Genomic DNA, 18,591 nt, shown 5'->3' on the forward strand with positions numbered 1-18,591 from the left:
TCACAACAAACTAATCCCATTTTTATATTTCCCATGCCACAATAGTCTCTTTCTAAATAGTTAATATCCCCCTCTGTTTATCTTGAATAATGTCCTAAGTATCTTGAATAACTGGAACATTATTTTTATGCATTTTTATACATTTTTTAAAATTGTAATTTATATAAGTGTATGCATGATTGTGTAATAAGATGTCATTTTACAAGCATTGGCAATAAACTTGAAATTGTAATTCACGTGGTGATAATATCTCACAAGTTTTCAGACCTAATACTTGAATCTATTAAGAGAGAGTAAACACTTTCTGAAATAACATTATTTTTTCCAAGATATTCAGGAAAGAGAAAACATGATTCAATGGAGTTGGGAAATGTCACCAGAGTAAAAGAATTTATATTTCTGGGACTTACTCAATCCCAAGACCAGAGTTTGGTCTTGTTTCTTTTTTTATGTCTTGTGTACATGACGACTCTGCTGGGAAACCTCCTCATCATGGTCACCGTGACCTGTGAGTCTCGCCTTCACACCCCCATGTACTTCCTGCTCCGCAATCTAGCCATCCTTGACATCTGCTTCTCCTCCACAACTGCTCCTAAAGTCTTGCTGGACCTTCTGTCAAAGAAAAAGACCATATCCTATACAAGCTGCATGACACAGATATTTCTCTTCCACCTCCTTGGTGGGGCAGACACTTTTTCTCTCTCTGTGATGGCGTTTGACCACTACATGGCCACCTCCAAGCCCCTGCACTATGTGACCATCATGAGTAGAGGGCACATCATGAGTAGATGCACTGCCCTCATCTCTGCCTCCTGGATGGGGGGCTTTGTCCACTCCATCGTGCAGATCTCCCTGTTGCTGCCTCTCCCTTTCTGTGGACCCAATGTTCTTGACACTTTCTACTGTGATGTCCCCCAGGTCCTCAAACTCGCTTGCACTGACGCTTTTGCTCTTGAGCTCTTGATGATTTCCAACAATGGCCTGGTCACTACCCTGTGGTTTATCTTCCTGCTCGTGTCCTACACAGTCATCCTAATGACGCTGAGGTCTCAGGCAGGAGGGGGCAGGAGGAAAGCCATCTCCACTTGCACCTCCCACATCACTGTGGTGACCCTGCATTTCGTGCCCTGCATCTATGTCTATGCCCGGCCCTTCACTGCCCTCCCCACAGATAAGGCCATCTCTGTCACCTTCACTGTCATCTCCCCTCTGCTGAACCCTTTGATCTACACTCTGAGGAACCAGGAAATGAAGTCAGCCATGAGAAGACTGAAGAGAAGCCTCGTGCCTTCTGAAAGGGAATAGAAAACAAATCCAGGCCAGGCGCGGTGGCTCACAGCTGTAACCCCAGCACTTTGGGAGGCCAAGGAAGGTGGATCATGAAGTCAAGAGATCGAGACCATCCTGGCCAACATGGTGAAACCCTGTCTCTACTAAAAATACAAAAATTAGCTGGGCATGATGGTGCGCACCTGTAGTCCCAGCTACTTAGGAGGCTGAGGCAGGAGAATTACTTGAACCCGGGAGGCAGAGGTTGCAGTGAGCCAAGATCGCGCCACTGCATTCCAGCCTGGCAACACAGCAAGACTCCGTCTCAAAAAAAAAAAAAAAAAAAGAGGCCGAGTGCGGTGGCTCACGCCTGTAATTTTTTTGGGAGGCCGAGGCGGGCAGATCACAAGGTCAGGAGATCGAGACCATCCTGGTTAACACGGTGAAACCCCGTCTCTACTAAAAATACAAAAAATTAGCCCGGTGTGGTGGTGGGCGCCTGTGGTCCCAGCTACTCGGGAGGCTGAGGCAGGAGAATTACTTGAACCCAAGAGGCAGAGGTTGCAGTGAGCCGAGATCATGCCACTGCATTCCAACCTGGTAACACAGTGAGACTCTGTCTCAAAAAAAAAAAAAGAAAACAGAACAAATTCAGCTCTTCATCACCAAGGACACCTTATATTATTTTTCCCATGAATTCACATTTACATACTCAGATACATTGTCAGTAAACCGACTATACTGACTACGAACAATTTGTCTTCCTATTTCAGTTAGTAGATAACTGATAACCTAAGCTTCTGTGCAGCATGAAGTAACTAGTGTTATAGGAGTGAACTGACTGTTACTTTTCCAAAGACCAAGTAACCTTATGTCAATCAAGACAGCTATATGGCAGGCAGATAAGATTATTAAGTCCAACATTTTTTTCAGAAGATAAGGAAATAAAAGCCCAGAGAGATAAAGTGATGTGTTCAAGGTCTTATATTAAGTTAATTACAGAGACATCTTCAGATGCCCAACCCATTGTTCTTCCACCACATGAATGTAATTTATTACATTGTTGGACCTGTCTATACCAAACTATAATCCTGTTCCGGAAGGATCTCATGATCAATGCCTCTGGAGTACATATATGTGGGTATGCATAGCCTATTGCAGATTGAGAAATTGGCCTCTGCTGAATTAAACTAAAGTGGGCTCATGAGCTACTGAGAACTTCATAGGAACATAATGGTTATCCTCCTGGATTCCTATGAAGATTGATGAGGCTTGGGAAGATTTCTCATCATGGCCTAAAGGTATGTATCTTAATGCAGAACTAGACATGCCACACATTCTCATGATGAGTTTGGATAAAGGCAAAACTTCAGAAACCACACACATGAAGCAATTTATCTCTACCATCAAAGGACCGATTTTCCAGTTGCAGCCTTACAAGGGTCAGTTTTGCCTTGGCCTCACTATTGAGAATTCACATTTCTTTTCACTGGAAAGAGAGAATGGGAGAGTTAAAGAAGAAAAAACTCTACCCAGTCTATTTTTTCAAACTTGTAGTGTTTGTGAAGAGGCAGTATAGGCTAGTGTTATTATCTGGGAGAGCAGTAAAACATGGTGGATGAAAGCTCTAATTTCAGAGTCATATAGACCCAGGTATGAACCCTATCTCTGCCATCCACCAGCTGTGCGATCTTGAGCAAGTTATTTCACCTCTCTCTCCAAAGGTCATAGTTCACCTACGCAAAGATTCTCGTTATAATATCCATCTCATGAGGTTGTTGTAAAGGACAAAATGAGATGGTATACATGAAATATATGATACCTGGCAGAGAATAAATGTGCAACCAAAGATAAATGTCATTATTAATATCACTTTTATTGCTTTGCCTAACACACCTTCTGTTTCCCATTGGCCTGTAACACCCTTTTCCTATATGACCCATACTCCTCATTTTTAGATAAAAACTGGTTGAGTAGAAAACATGAAAATGTATATTGAGTTCAAAACATCCATCATGTTAAAATGTCTAGCTTTCTATTATCAAAACGTGACAATAGGTTTGCTTGTTATTCATAAGGCTTAAAGAGTCGCCCTGGGCGGGCGCAGTGGCTCGTGCCAATAATCCCAGCACTTTGGGAGGCCGAGGAGGGCAGATCACCTGAGGTCAGGAGTTCAAGACCAGCCTGCCCAACATAGTGAAACCCCATCTCTACTAAAAACACAGACACAAAAAGTAGCCGGGCATGGTGGTGGGCACCTGTAATCCCAGCTACTCAGGAGGCTGAGGCAGGAGAATCATTTGAACCTGGGAGGCAGAGGTTGCAGTGAGGCAAGATTGTGCCACTGCACTCCAGCCTAAGCGACAGAACGAGACTCTGTCTCACGAAAAAAAAAAGTCACCCTGAGGCTGATGAGAGAAACAGCACCGGAGAATTTAATATCAAAAGAAGATAATGGGTCAAAAATAAACCCTGGCTTATAGAGCAGCCAAGAGGACAGGCCCCATGGGATGGAACAGAGAGCCCAAGGAGAGTAAATTAGCCAAAGGATAATGAATGTTGAAGGATAGTGAATGTTGAAGACAAACTTTACTTAAGTCCCTCATTGGATCTGGCCTGGCCCTATAAGTATTCATGAACTAACTGGCTCAAATGTTTGCCACTTCCTGTCACCTGATCAACAAAATCTAACTTCTTACAATATTAACTTATTTCTGCAAGCAAACAGATTCTAATAAAAAGTCACACTTGCCAGATCACTATTCATAGGGTCCTGCTACCTTTGCCCAAGTAGCTTTGGTCTCAAGAGTCCCTAGGCTTTTCTTTATGAAATTGCTTATGAAAAATACACACTACAAGCCACTTAATAGCCCATTTCACGCAAATCCGTCCTTTGCCCTTTTCTTTCCTTCCTAACTCTTGTGACTCACTCAGATCAAGTTTTTATCTCTATATCAGAATCAGATGACTCCACAGATCTATAGGGCCTGATTAAGAAACACAATCCCAAGAGATCAAGAACCCAGAACTCTTGGCATATCATTGTCCCTGTTGACTTCCTCATGACCCTGTCTAAACATGCAACATAACCTGATTCAATAACTCAGGACAGAAAAAGCAATTGCATCTGATCACACAAACACTTATCGGCAGTGACATAAAATCACAAGTTGAGCAGCATTTTTCCCACTTACATTAGTTTTGACTAGTTTTTGTTTGTTTTGTTTTGTTGTTTGTTTTTTGAGATGGAGTCTCGCTTTGTCACCTAGGCTGGAGTGCAGTGGCATGATCTCAGCTCACTGCAGGCTTCGCCTCCTGGTTTCCAACGATTCTCCTGTCTCAGCCTCCTAGGTAGCTGGGATTACAGGCACACACCACCATACCGGCTAATTTTTGTATTTTTAGTGTAGACGGGGTTTCACCATGTTGGCCAGGCTGGCCTCAAACTCCTGACCTCAGGTGATCTGCCCACCTCAGCCTCCCAAAGTGTTAGGATTACAGGCGTGAGCCACCGCGCCCAGCCTACTTTTTACTTTTTTTTTTTTTTTTGAGATGGAGTCTTGTTCTGTCACCCAGGCTGGAGTGCAGTGGCACGATCTTGGCTCACTGCAACCTCTGCCTCCCGGGTTTCAGCAATTCTCCTGCCTCAGCCTCCCAAGCAGCTGTCATCAATAAATAAAAATTGTATATATTTACAGCGCACAGTACAATGTGATGTTTTATTATACATATACATTGTGAAATGATTGTTGTATGCTTTCACTATTTTTTAAGCTCTGCTGCTAAGAACTGTAGAAAAGTCAACTGACTCTGGGCACACACGTGGCTTTCAAACTGCTCTTTTATATATGTGCTCCCCAAATCAAATGTTTTCATAGTGAATATCTCTGGGTATGCATGAAAAAATAACATAAAATAATTATGAAGTAACTGAGTCAATGAATATCAAGAGCTGTACCTAGACGTAAAGTGAGCTATACATTTCAGAGATGTAGGTTAAAATAACGGTGGGGGCTGATGGGACGCAGTGGCTCATGCCTGTAATCTCAGCACTTTGGCAAGCCGAAGCAGGCGGATCACTTGAGGCCAGGAGTTCAAGACCAGCCTGGCCAACATGGTGAAATCCCATCTCTACTAAAAATACAAAAATTAACCAGGCATAGTGGCTCGTGCCTGTAATCCCAGCTACTTGGGAGGGTGAGACAGGAGGATCACTTGAAGCCGGGAGGCAGAGGTTGCAGTGAGTTGGGATCATGCCACACTACCACTCCAGCCCGGACAACAGAGCAAGACACTGTTTAAAGAAAAAAAAATGTCCTGGGACAATGTACATGTTGCTTTAAACAGAAAATGTGGCCAGGCGCCGTGGCTCATGCTTGTAATCCCAGCACTTTGGGAGGCAAAGGCAGTTGCATCACCTGAGGTCAGGAGTTTGAGAACAGCCTGACCAACATAGTGAAGCCCCACTTCTATTAAAAATACAAAATTGGCCAGGCTTGGTGGCAGGCACCTGTAATCCCAGCCACTTGGGAGGCTGAGGCAGGAGAATGGCTTGAACCCGGGAGGCAGCGGTTGCAGTGAGCCAAGATCGCACCATTGAACTCCAGCCTGGGCAACAAGAGCAAAACTCCATCTCAAAAAATAAATAAATGAATAAAATAGAAAATGCACGTATAAATCCATACAGTCTCTGAGAGCTGCTCTGACAGTAGCCACAGAGCTTTGAATTTTTCACTGTTACTCTTTTATTTATTTAACTTTCATTTCCTAGCTGATTGCAGGCAACGTGACTTTGGTCAAGAGGAAGACTGCACAGTCATTGGTGTGGTTTAACAAAACACTCTCTTCCTGAGCCAGAGGAAAATGCACTGTCTCATGTGTTTCCTCTAGAGGAAAGGGTATGTCCTGAGTGCACGGGTGCCTCTGCATGTATGTATGAGAGAGAACAGAGAAAAAATGAGAAAGAGGGAGAGAGAACAAAAGAGAGAGTACAAGACAGAGAGCACTTGGTGACATTTTAATGACTCCCAAAGGAACTCCTGAGTTGTATTGTAGCATATTATATTGGCCACTCAGCTTCCACATTCATACCTAACAATATTCCCTTTGCTAATTCCTATATTGGGCTGTGGCTGGAGACTAATACAGGTGGCCAAAACGTAGTAAGGCAGAAAAGAGTCAGAATACTGTAATTACCTGAGGTTGCTTTTTCCCATCTGAGGAAAGAAGATAATAAAATCACTCACTTTGAGGTAGGCTTTACATTAAACAGAGAATTTCCCCAGTACCTACTTCTTCTAAAATGCAGCTGAGGCATCATAAGAGGATCAATTTCCCACTTAAAGATTAAACCAGCAGTTAGTATTAGTGCCTATGAACTTCTGAAACTGAAAAGCTGTTCGTGCTGAATTTTGAGAAATGCTGCAAATGTGTAGAATGTTCCTATAGAAGTCAAGACTCTTACGAAGCAAAGAAAAGAGGTAGTTTTTCACTATTAGAAAGATGGAAAGTGTGGCTTGCAAAATATAGGAAGATGGTGAGTTGGCTTGGGTGTGTTTTACTTGTTGGGATATTGAGGTTCAAAATTTATTAAAGGTAGTTGAGAAGGTGCTGACATCGCCAGCTCTCAGGAGGATGACTGCCTTGGAAAAACAGCTTTTAAAGGCAGTAATTCCTGAGTTTAGTAGATGCAGTTTTGCCTCTTGGCTGGGAATGAAATTTTGGAAGATTTGAGTAAGATGTTTTAATGACAAGATTATCTGTGCCTTCATGTACCACTGAATAAGAATAATGCTTCTAGTAAAAGTTTTAGGGATTCAATCAAGAATAAGGGATTTTCAAAATTGGAAAATAGAAAACCATGATATGTGTGGCATCCTAGAAAGTCAACTTAATGCAGAGAATAAGGAAGAATTTGCTCAATGGGATGCTGGGGTATGGGGGGAATCCTCAGTTTGCAGGCTCTGTCCAAGATACTTGATAAGCTTGTTTCCAAAGAAGGGTCTCCTTTGGGATGATTTTTTTTCTTTTTTTTTTTTTTTTTTTTTTTTTTTGAGACAGAGTCTCACTTTGTCACCCAGGCTGGAGCCTGTAGTCCCAGCTACTCGAGAGGCTGAGGCAGGAGAATGGCGTGAACTTGGGAGGCGGAGCTTGCAGTGAGCCGAGATTGCGCCACTGCACTCCAGCCTGGGCGACAGAGCGAGACTCCATCTCAAAAAAAAAAAAAAGAACACCTCAAATCCATACGTGAGTAAAAATTAAAACGGTAACTCTTGGGTTGGTCACAGTGGCCCATGCCTGTAATCTCAGCACTTTGGGAGGTCCAGGCAGGTGGTTCACTTGAGCCCAGGAGTTTGAGACCAGCCTGAGCAACATGGTGAAACTCGGTCTTTTTGTAAAAATACAAAAAAAAAAAAAAACAGCCAGGCATGGTGGTACAATCTGTAGTCCCAGCTACTGGGGAGGCTGAGGTGGGAGGATCAATTGAGCCCAGGAAGCGGAGGTTGCAGTGAGCCACGACTGCACCACTGCACTCCAACCTAGGCAATGGGAGTGAGATCCTGTCTCAAAAAAACAACAACACAACAAAATGTTTACTCTCAGATGATAGCTGGTGAAGACTATAACCACGTAACTATAAAAGTAACTTATAAAAGTGAGTGGTCCATTAAATTTTGCTTTAAATGTAATTCATTCTTTAAACATGAGATTAAAGTGTTATAAATGATAAATGTTATGTTTGTTAGTTAAACTTTATACTGAAGTATGATATGCTAACATACAGAAAAACGCACATACATGTACAGCTCAATGTATTTTTTTTTTTTTTTGAGACGGAGTCTCGCTCTGTCACCAGGCTGAAGTGCAGTGGCGTGATCTCAGCTCATGACAACCTCCGTCTCCTGTGTTCAAGTGATTCTCCTGCCTCAGCCTCCCAAGTAGCTGGGACTACAGGCGTGTGCCACCACGCCCAGCTAATTTTTGTATTTTTAGTAGAGACGGGGTTTTAACATGTTGGCCAGGCCTCCACTCACCTCAGCCTCCCAAAGTACTGGGATTACAGGCGGGAGTCACCATGCCCGGCCAACTCAATGAATGTCTTTACACCAGCAGAATATGCCTACTGGTGTAAACCAGCACCCAGATCAAGAAACGGAATATTACCAGCACCCAGAAGCCTCCCTTAGGCTCCCTTCAGTTTTGTACATATGAATAAAATGGAAGAGTGCGTACTCTTTGGTCCCTGGATTATTTAGCACCACATTATGTTTGTGGGATTCTCATATTATTACGTATAGTGTAAATCATTCTCATTGCTGTATAGTATTGTGTGAACGTAACACAGTTTATTTATCTTTTCTACTGTTGATGGATTTCTGAGTCATTTTCCAGTTTGAAGAAATTATAATCAGTGCTACTGGTCAGGTGTGGTGGCTCATGCTTGTAATCAAACTTAAGAGGCCAAAGTAGGAAGATCACCTGAGGCCAGGAGTTTGAGACCAGCCTGGGTAACATAGGGAGACCCCAACTCTATAAAAAAATTAAAAATTATTCCAGCATAAAAAAATAAATAAAAAGAAAAAAATTATTCAGGTGTGGTGACAGGCACCTGTAAGTCCCAACAACTAGGGAGGCTGAAGTGGGAGGATCGCTTGAGCTCAGGAGTTTGAGGCTACAGTGAGCTATAAGCTCACCACTGCACTCCAGCCTGGGTGACAGAGTGAGACCCTGTCTCAAAAAAAATAAAAAATAACAGTGCTGCTATGAATATTCTAGGACATGTCTTTTGATGAACATATGTACATATTTCCTAGAAGTAGAAATATGTCCTTAAGAGATATATAGGTAATGATATACAGATAGATCCTTTAAAAGAGATATATCATCATACATGTAGATATATACATATCTTCCTATGTATAAAACTATATTTATATAGAGTCTTAGCAGAGATAATCAAATAGCAAAGTGGTTATACCAATTTTACACACCCACTAGCAGTGTATTAGAGTTCCAACTGTTCCACATCTTCACCACCACTTTTTCATCTTTTCAGTATTTATCTTTTTCAATTTAGCCAATCTGGCATGTATATTGCGGCTTATTGCTATAACTAATGAAGTTGAATTGGCATTTGGATATCCCTTTTGTGAAGTATTGGTTTCAATCTTTTGCCATTTTGAGGTTGGGTCATCCAGCTTTTTTACTGATTTGTAGAGGCTCTTTATATATTCTGAACATGAGTCATTTCTCAGATAAATGTATTGTAAATATCTTGCTCCATTTGCAGGTTATCTTTGAATTCTCATAATGATGCTTTTATGAACAGAAATCCTTAATATATTCAGATTTCTTCTTATTATTTATTATTTTAAGTGTCAGATTTTATAGTGAAAGTACAATTGAATAGATTCACGGTCTTGCAACCTCTGTTTCAGCAGCAGCAGTGAGAGAACTTTGTCTCCTTGGATGACTGAATCAAAAACCTGGGTAATCTTTCATCCAGTGGTGGCATACTGACTTGCAGACACAGTGAGTGCATAGGGAAAAGAGCTTCCTCCTAATTCTGAGCCACAACTTAAGTGAAAAGACAACACTAGATTTTAGGACCTATCAATATTATTTAACTGCACTATTATTTCTTCCAGAGATGAAACTGATAAAGGATCTGTGATTCAATGGATCAGAGAAATTACACCAGAGTGAAAGGATTTATCTTTCTGGGAATTACTCAGTCCCGAGAACTGAGCCGGGTCTTATTTACCTTCCTGTTTTTGGTGTACATGACAACTCTAATGGGAAACCTCCTCATCATGGTTACAGTTACCTGTGAATCTCACCTTCATACGCCCATGTACTTCCTGCTCCGCAACCTGTCTATTCTTGACATCTGCTTTTCCTCCATCACAGCTCCTAAGGTCCTGATCGATCTTCTATCAGAGACAAAAACCATCTCCTTCAGTGGCTGTGTCACTCAGATGTTCTTCTTCCACCTTCTGGGGGGAGCAGACGTTTTTTCTCTCTCTGTGATGGCGTTTGACCGCTATATAGCCATCTCCAAGCCCCTGCACTATATGACCATCATGAGTAGGGGGCGATGCACAGGCCTCATCGTGGCTTCCTGGGTGGGGGGCTTTGTCCACTCCATAGCGCAGATTTCTCTATTGCTCCCACTCCCTTTCTGTGGACCCAATGTTCTTGACACTTTCTACTGCGATGTCCCCCAGGTCCTCAAACTTGCCTGCACTGACACCTTCACTCTGGAGCTCCTGATGATTTCAAATAATGGGTTAGTCAGTTGGTTTGTATTCTTCTTTCTCCTCATATCTTACACGGTCATCTTGATGATGCTGAGGTCTCACACTGGGGAAGGCAGGAGGAAAGCCATCTCCACCTGCACCTCCCACATCACCGTGGTGACCCTGCATTTCGTGCCCTGCATCTATGTCTATGCCCGGCCCTTCACTGCCCTCCCCACAGACACTGCCATCTCTGTCACCTTCACTGTCATCTCCCCTTTGCTCAATCCTATAATCTACACGCTGAGGAATCAGGAAATGAAGCTGGCCATGAGGAAACTGAAGAAACGGCTGGGACAATCAGAAAGGGTTTTAATTCAATAAGGGTAAGATAGTACCCATATTTAAAGATAGACATTAAATTTCACTTTCTCAAAATGGGAAAAGAGCTTGTTCATGCCCAAAACAAAGAGATACCTATGGCCACCATCGAGTCCTAAAAGAAGTTATTCCATCGTATATGCTGGGGACCACGTGGATGATACTGCTCTAAGACAAAATCCACTCAAGTCTTTCCCTACTCACTTTCAATTATTCATTCCACAAATTTTTATAGAGCATACACTATATGCCTGAAAGTACTGGGATTCAGATTGCTGCAAAAAGATTAAATGTAGTCACCTTCCTGGAGGCATAACCCAAAATACTTTTTAAAAAATATAAACAGGCCAGGCGTGGTGGCTCACACCTGTAATCCCAGCACTTTGGGAGGCCGAGGCAGGCAGATGACCTGAGGTCAGGAGTTCAAGACCAGCCTGACCAACATGGAGAAACTCAGTCTCTACTAAAAATACAAAAATAGGCCATGCATGGTGGCGCATGCCTGTAATCCCAGCTACTCGGAAGGCTGAGGCAGGAGAATCACTTGAACCCGGGAGGCAGAGGTTGCAGTAAACTGAGATCACGCCATCGCACTCCAGCCTGGGCAACAAGAGCGAAACTCCATCTCAAAAAAATAAAAAAAATAAAAAATAAATAAACAAAGTGCTAGGGGAATTGTAGCCACAATATTACTTGAGAGTTTCCAAAGACATTTAACAGCCAGTAGACATTTTCAAGGGGAAAAAGATTAGAAAAGAACAATCCAAGCAAAGAAAACAACATGTACATGTCCACATGAGGTGTCTTATGCCTGTAATCCTAGCACTCTGGGAGGCTGAGGTGGAGGGATCACTTAAGCCCAAGAATTCAAGACCAGCCTGGGCAACTTAGTGAAACCTCATCTCTACAAAAAAATCATGATAATAGGCTGGGCGCGGTGGCTCATGCCTGTAATCCCAGCACTTTGGGAGGCCAAGGCGGGTGGATCACAAGGTCAGGAGATCGAGACCATCCCGGCTAACATGGTGAAAGCCCAGCTCTACTAAAAATACAAAAACAAAATTAGCCAGGCTTGGTGGTGGGTGCCTGTAGTCCCAGCTACTGGGGAGGCTGAGGCGGGAGAATGGCATGAACCCGGGAAGCAGAGCTTGCAGTGAGCCGAGATCACACCACTGTACTCCAGCCTGGGCAACAGAGCAAGACTCTGTCCAAAAATAATAATAATAATTAATAAATAAAAATTAACCAGACATGATGATGCACGCCTGTAGTCCCAGCTACTCGAGAGACTGAGGCAGGAGAGGTTGAGGCTGCAGTGAGCCATGTTCACTTCACTGCACTCCAGCCTGAGTGACAGATCAAGACACTTGTCAAAAAAAAAACAAAAGAAAAGACAAAAAGAAACCAGAATGCGCAAAGAAAGAAAATGAGGTGAGATTGTGTCACATTTGTGTAACAGTGAACTCAGTGCAGCCATGGTGTAATACACTCTTGGGGTGAATACTGGTACTGGACCTTTAAAAGAAAAGTTGGGAAGAATAACTCCATTTATGACCACCTGAACAATGCAAGCCCATGATTTCTGTTGAGGAGAGGATCCCCAATTCACTTCAAGGACACAATTTCCTCCTAGGAGAAGGAAATAATGCTGTTAGTGAGAGTGTTCATAAAGAAGAATCACTGTTGCCGGGCACGGTGGCTCACGCCTGTAATCCCAGCACTTTGGGAGGCTGAGGCGGGTGGATCATGAGGTTAGGAGATCGAGGCCAGCTTGACCAACATGGTGAAACCCCATTTCTACTAAAAATACAAAAATTAGCCGGGTGTGGTGGTAAGCGCCTCTAATCCCAGCTACTCGGGAGGCTGAGGCAGGAGAATTGCTTGAACCTGGGAGGCGGAGGTTGCAGTGAGCCAAGATTGCGCCACTGCACTCCAGCCTGGGCGACAGAGCGAGACTCCAACTCAAAAAAAAAAAAAAAAAAAAAAAAAGGAGAAGAATCACTGTTGAGGCTGTGGACAGCTCCTTTGATTTTGAGAAAAAAATGAGCAAAGGCAGATGCCAAGCTCTCGAATGGGAAGCAACTGACTCCCCCTTATGTAGCAGGATTAGCCAGATCCAAATTTCCCATTGTTTCTATACACAGTGATCTCACCACTCCTTTACCTGTGCCACTCCATCTATTAGAAGCTAAAGAAAGGGTATAAAAAGCATGATAGTTTAATTAGTGAACCTGAGAATTTGCCAGTCTCTGTTGTGAAAGAGACAAGGATAGTGCTAGGAGAAGATTTATCTGACAATCCAGCTGATATTCTGCTAAGATCTATTGACTTCACCATACTGTGTTCCCCACTATCATAAAGCTCAAGCCATAGCAGCTGGCACATATTTATCAATCAGAGTAGGCCAACCATTGCAACAAAAATGTCCACGGTCTAAGTAGTTAGCCACCACAAAAGTTTACTTCTTGCTCATGTCACAGGCCAATGCTGGTCTGCAGAAAGAGGGCACAGTGCCACACTGTCATTCAGAAATGCAGGCTTCTTCTGTCTTGGGCTCCACATTCTCTAGATCCTCAGAATCCTGTCCATGATCCAGCAGATGGAGAAAGGGAGAGAGAATTAAGAATAAGTGATTCTCCTGCCTCAGCCTCTTGAGTAGCTGGGACTACAGACATGCACCACTATATCTGGCTAATTTTGTATATTTTTTTTTCATAGAGATGAGGTCTCACTAAGTTGCCCAGGCTGGTTCAAATTCTTGGACTCAAATGATCCCTCCACTTCAGCCTCCCAAAATGCTAGAATTACAGGCATGAGACACCTCACCTGAACATGCTCATGCTGTCTTATGCTCCACCGTCTCTAGCTCCTCATAATCCTGTTCATGCCTCCAGCAGATAGAGAAAGGGAGAGAAATTAAGAATTATGGGGAAGGGAGGGGTGTGTCTTTATGGGACAGTCCTGGAAGTGGTGTGAACTACTTATGACCACTTTCATTGGCCAGTCCTTGGTCACATAGCCTCACCTGACTGCAAGGGAGCCTGGAGAATGAAATCAAACTCTGCTCCCAGAAAGAAGAAAATATGAAGAACGAACTCTAGTGATCTCTTCCACATGTAAGATTCACTGCTAAGAAATCACAATTGGGTTACATTACAAAGATTAAGACTTTGTCTATGAAAGGATTCTCTTAATACATAAAAATGTTTGCTACAGGGCTGGCCGCGGTGGCTCATGCCTGTAATCTCAGCACCTTGGGAGGCCAGGGAGGGTGGATTGCTTGAGCTCAGGAGTTTCAGAACAGCCTGGGCAACATGGCAAAACCCCATCTCTACAAAACATATAAAAATTAGCAGAGCATGGTGGCACACGCCTGTAGTCCTAGCTACTCAGGAGACTGAGCTGGGAGGATCACTTGAGCCTGGGGAAGTCAAGGGTGCAGCGAACCATGAATGCCCCACCGCACTCCCACCTGGGCAAAAGAGTGAGACCCTGTCTCAAAAAAAAAAAAAAAGAAAAAGTTTGCTGGAACGGCAACTAGACCCTTAGAACACACAGAGAGCCAAACCGAAATGAAGGAGATGGGGGAAAATTTTTCTTAACTTAAAGGAAGAGGGAAATGATCAAGGTAAACCCTGGGATTAGGATGACAGTAGACTAGAAGGGCAGGGTTCCATGAGATAGAACATTAGGGTAGAGTGCCCCAAGAAGGTTGGCCAAGAAGACAATCCTCATAGAAAGCAACTCTCACTTATTCCCAAACTTTTCATGGGCTTGTTGTAAACAAGTTCGATTAATGCAGAAGCTCCTTTAGCAATGAATGTTCTCCAAAACTACCATTTGACGTAGCAATCCCATTGCTGGGTATATACCCAAAAGAAAATAAATTATTCTACCAAAAAGACACATGCACCTGTATGTTCACAGTAGCAAAGACGAGGAATCAGCCTAGGTGCCCATCAATGGTAGACTAGATGAAGAAAATGTGATACATTATACACCATGGGGTACTATGCAGACATTTTAAAAAATGAATTCATGTGCTTTACAGCAACATGGATGCAGCTGGAGGCCATGATCCTAAGCAAATTAATGCAGGAACAAAAAATCAAATACCACATGTTCTCACTTATAGGTGAGAGCTAACCATTGATTTACACATGGACACAAAGATGGGAACAATAGACACTGAGGCCTACTTGAGGGGAGGAGGGTGGGAAGAGTGTGAGGTCAAAAAACTACGTATTAGGTACTATGCTCACTACCACGATTGTCTTCTTGGCCAATCTTCTTTGGGCACTCTACCCTAATGTTCTGTCTCATGGAACCCTGCCCTTCTAGTCACTACCTGGGTGACAAAATCATTTGTACACCAAACCCCAGCAACACACAATTTACTCATGTAACAAGCCTACACATGCACCCGCTGAACCTAAAATAAAAGTTAAACAAAAATGAAATCAATGTTATCTTCTTTGCTGATTGACATTTCCTGTGTTCTATTTCTACCACTCAAAAATGTTCTGAATTTCTCACTCATAGATGGGAATTGAACAATGAGAACACATGGACACAGGAAGGGGAACATCACACTCTGGGGACTGTTGTGGGGTGGGGGGAGGGGGGAGGGATAGCATTAGGAGATATACCTAATGCTAAATGACGAGTTAATGGGTGCAGCACACCAGCATGGCACATGTATACATATGTAACTAACCTGCACATTGTGCACATGTACCCTAAAACTTAAAGTATAATAATAACAAAAAAAAGAAAAGATAAATGAAGTCAATTGAGGAGATAATAGGGTTTTATTTTTTCTTTTCCTTGCAATGATTGTTACAGTGTGCTTTGGACAAGGCAATTTTATATTGGAAAAATAGAGACCACATTGAAGTGGAGTTGTAATAGAATCTGGAAATTAAAAAAAAGTATGGTTAAAACTAAAAAAAAAAAGTTCTGAATTATTTTCCAATATTGGATATCTTTCCCCAAGTATGAAAATGCTAATATAGACACAAATTAGTTTTCAGCTGGATCCAGCTGCAGCTATCGAATCACCACTTCCTGCCTGGCTCCATCCTTGTTCCAGTATAATTGTTCCCCTCATCGTCTAGTACTTTTTGCAATGATACCTTTTTTCCTACTTTCCTGTTGGTTTTACCAAAAACAAGAACATTGTGACTGGGAAGAATTTTAAGTGACCAAAACTCCGCACAACCTTAGTTTATGTTCCTGAGTGTAGGATCCCACAAATGATAGCAACCCAGCAAAAGCTGCCCGTGCAGCTGCTTTGGACTAATTGGAGAAGTGGAGAGAGTATCAGAGTAATTCAGAGATACTGAATCCTTTGGACAAGGAGAGTGACAGAGCCAGCTACAGGAAAGGAAGGGTTCAGCTCTGGATAATAATGATCAGATCAGTTTTAGACATTTGAAATTAGAGGTGTGCAACATACGCAAGTGAAATAAATCTATGGTGAGAGACAAGGTATCAAAAATACATGCAAAACAATCTGATAGAGTGAAGAAAAGCAATTGGGCCAGGCGCAATGGCTCACGCCTATAATCCCAGCACTTTGAGAGGCCAAGGTGGATGGATCACATGAGGTCAGGAGTTCAAGACCAGCCTGGCCAACATGGTGAAACCCCGCCTCTACTAAAAATACAAAAATTAGCTCGGTGTTGTGACAGGTGCCTGTAGTCCCGGCTACCTGGGAGGCTGAGGCAGGATAATCACTTGAACCCAGGAGGTGGAGGTTGCAGTGAGCTGAGATCATGCCACTGCATTCCTGGGCCACAGAGTGAGACTCCAAAAAAAGGGAAAGGAAGAGAAAGGGAAAGGGAAGGGGAAGGGGAAGGAGAAGGGAAGGGAAGGGAAAGGAAAGGAAAGCAAAAGAACACCAAGTTATTCTGGTGATCTCAGCATCATCAAGATGCCTCTACCTGAAACAAAATACAGATTAATCCAAGTGGTTATTTGATGTTATATACTTCTGATAAATATACTTCTCTTTTAATATAACATCAAATAATTACTTGGATTAATCTATATTTTGCTTCAGATGAAGACTTGTCTTAGGAAACTATTAAATATTAAACTGATTCTAGCTTAACCTACATAGATCATGTAAACGGTCCTAGCATCTTTTGTTTTTTCTATACAAGGAAGCCTTCTTTTAAATTTCTGCAGTATTTTTTCATAAGCAAATAAATCCATCTATATATTCAAACTGACATAGGAGTTATCCTGGTTTAGGAATGATGCTGACATTTGGGTCTTCTTTAAGAAATTCAAAGAAGATTCAGATTGCTTTGGCTTAGTTTCTAAGATGCTAGTATAGTCAGAACCACAGAACCCACGTGTAAGCATCCACAAAATTCCATCACAAAGTGCTACTCTGGAGAAGTCTACACAGTTTTGTTGTTGTTGTTGCATTGCTTGTTTTTCAAGTCTGAAAGAAAATGTTTTCAACATGGTTCCTGCTCAATAAAACAGATTATTCATTCAGTGTTATATTAGGAATCTATGGCTGCATAACATATTACCCCAAAAGTTTGTGGTTTAAAACAAACCAAAAAACCAACATACTTTTTATGTCACAGTTTCTGTGGATCATGAATTTGACACAACTTAGCTAAGTTGTGGGCTTCAGGGTCTCTCACAGGCTACCATCAAGGTGTCAGCTGGGAGCCACAGTCTCATCTCAAGATTCAACTAGAGAAGGATCCATTTCCAAACTCACACATACAACTGTGGGGCAGAATTATGAGTTGTTGAACTGAGGGCTTCAGTTCCTTAGTGGCTGTTGCTGGAGGCTATTCTCAGTTTTCAGAGATGAGTTTTCAAAAATTACATTGGGGGTGAGCTGAGATCAAGAGTTTTTGAGGGGAAAAAATGAAATTATTTGCTTTTAGGACTTCGGAATCCTCAGGACTGGAAGATGATGGGTATTCAAAAAATAGATCACAATTAAATATCTGGTGAATGAGTGGTACCAACGCATCATATGTCTGTATATCTCCTCTCTTCACATGAGAAGTTTGGTGGAAAACAAGGAAGAAAATGTGTTTCCTAGACTTTATGATCCTCTGATTATCTACATTAAAAGGACAACACACAGGCCAGTGTGGTGGCTCACACTTGTAATCCCAGCACTTTGGGAGGCCAAGGTGGGCAGATCACCTGAGATCAGGAGTTCGAGACCAGCCTGAACAACATGATGAAACTCCATCTCTAGTAAAATACAAAAAGTAGCCCAGCATGGTGGCGCATGCCTGTAATCCCAGCTACTCAGGAGGCTGAGGCAGGAGAATTGCTTGAACCTGGGAGGCACAGGTTGCAGTGAGCCGAGTTCGTACCACTGCACTCTAGCCTGGGCGACAGAGTGAGACTCTATCTCCAAATTAAAAAAAAAAAAAAAAAAAAAGGACAACAAGAAAATCATCTGCCCAGAAAAAAAAGAGGATGGGATAAAACACACAATACTAGGAGTTCTATTCATTTTCCCTAAGTTCCTACCTCTTAAGAAGATAGACTCCAGTTTAGTCCCCTATGACCTCTTTAGGCAAAGCTTGGGGCTCTAAGCACAAAGTCTGTAAGGATTCATCTCATCCCCTACATTGGGAGAATTGCAAAAGCAAAATATGTGTGTTGCACACACCTACCAGTGATGTCTGACTTCTTACTAACTCCCAATGGA

General features: G+C 42.5%; 2 protein-coding genes across 2 annotated transcripts; both read left to right on the top strand.

Moving 5' to 3' along the window:
- Positions 1-357: 357 nt before the first annotated feature.
- OR4D11 (olfactory receptor family 4 subfamily D member 11) lies at positions 358-1,305 on the top strand. Its single transcript, XM_522014.2, has one exon. It carries the CDS (start codon positions 358-360, stop codon positions 1,303-1,305), a length of 948 nt encoding a protein of 315 aa, XP_522014.2.
- Positions 1,306-6,541: 5,236 nt separating this feature from the next.
- Positions 6,542-15,740, top strand: OR4D9 (olfactory receptor family 4 subfamily D member 9). The gene is made up of 3 exons (XM_054661744.2): positions 6,542-6,749; positions 9,708-9,801; positions 9,918-15,740. Exon 3 carries the CDS (start codon positions 9,948-9,950, stop codon positions 10,890-10,892), a length of 945 nt encoding a protein of 314 aa, XP_054517719.1. The 5' UTR covers positions 6,542-6,749; positions 9,708-9,801; positions 9,918-9,947; the 3' UTR covers positions 10,893-15,740.
- The last annotated feature ends 2,851 nt before the right edge of the window (positions 15,741-18,591 follow it).

This window comes from Pan troglodytes, chromosome 9, assembly GCF_028858775.2.
Source record: "Pan troglodytes isolate AG18354 chromosome 9, NHGRI_mPanTro3-v2.0_pri, whole genome shotgun sequence".
In the NCBI taxonomy this organism is placed as follows: domain Eukaryota; kingdom Metazoa; phylum Chordata; class Mammalia; order Primates; family Hominidae; genus Pan; species Pan troglodytes.

Bases quoted from the DNA above. Each gene is read 5' to 3' on its own strand.
- OR4D11 (XM_522014.2), top strand. From the start codon at position 358: ATGGAGTTGGGAAATGTCACCAGAGTAAAAGAATTTATATTTCTGGGA.
- OR4D9 (XM_054661744.2), top strand. From the start codon at position 9,948: ATGGATCAGAGAAATTACACCAGAGTGAAAGGATTTATCTTTCTGGGA.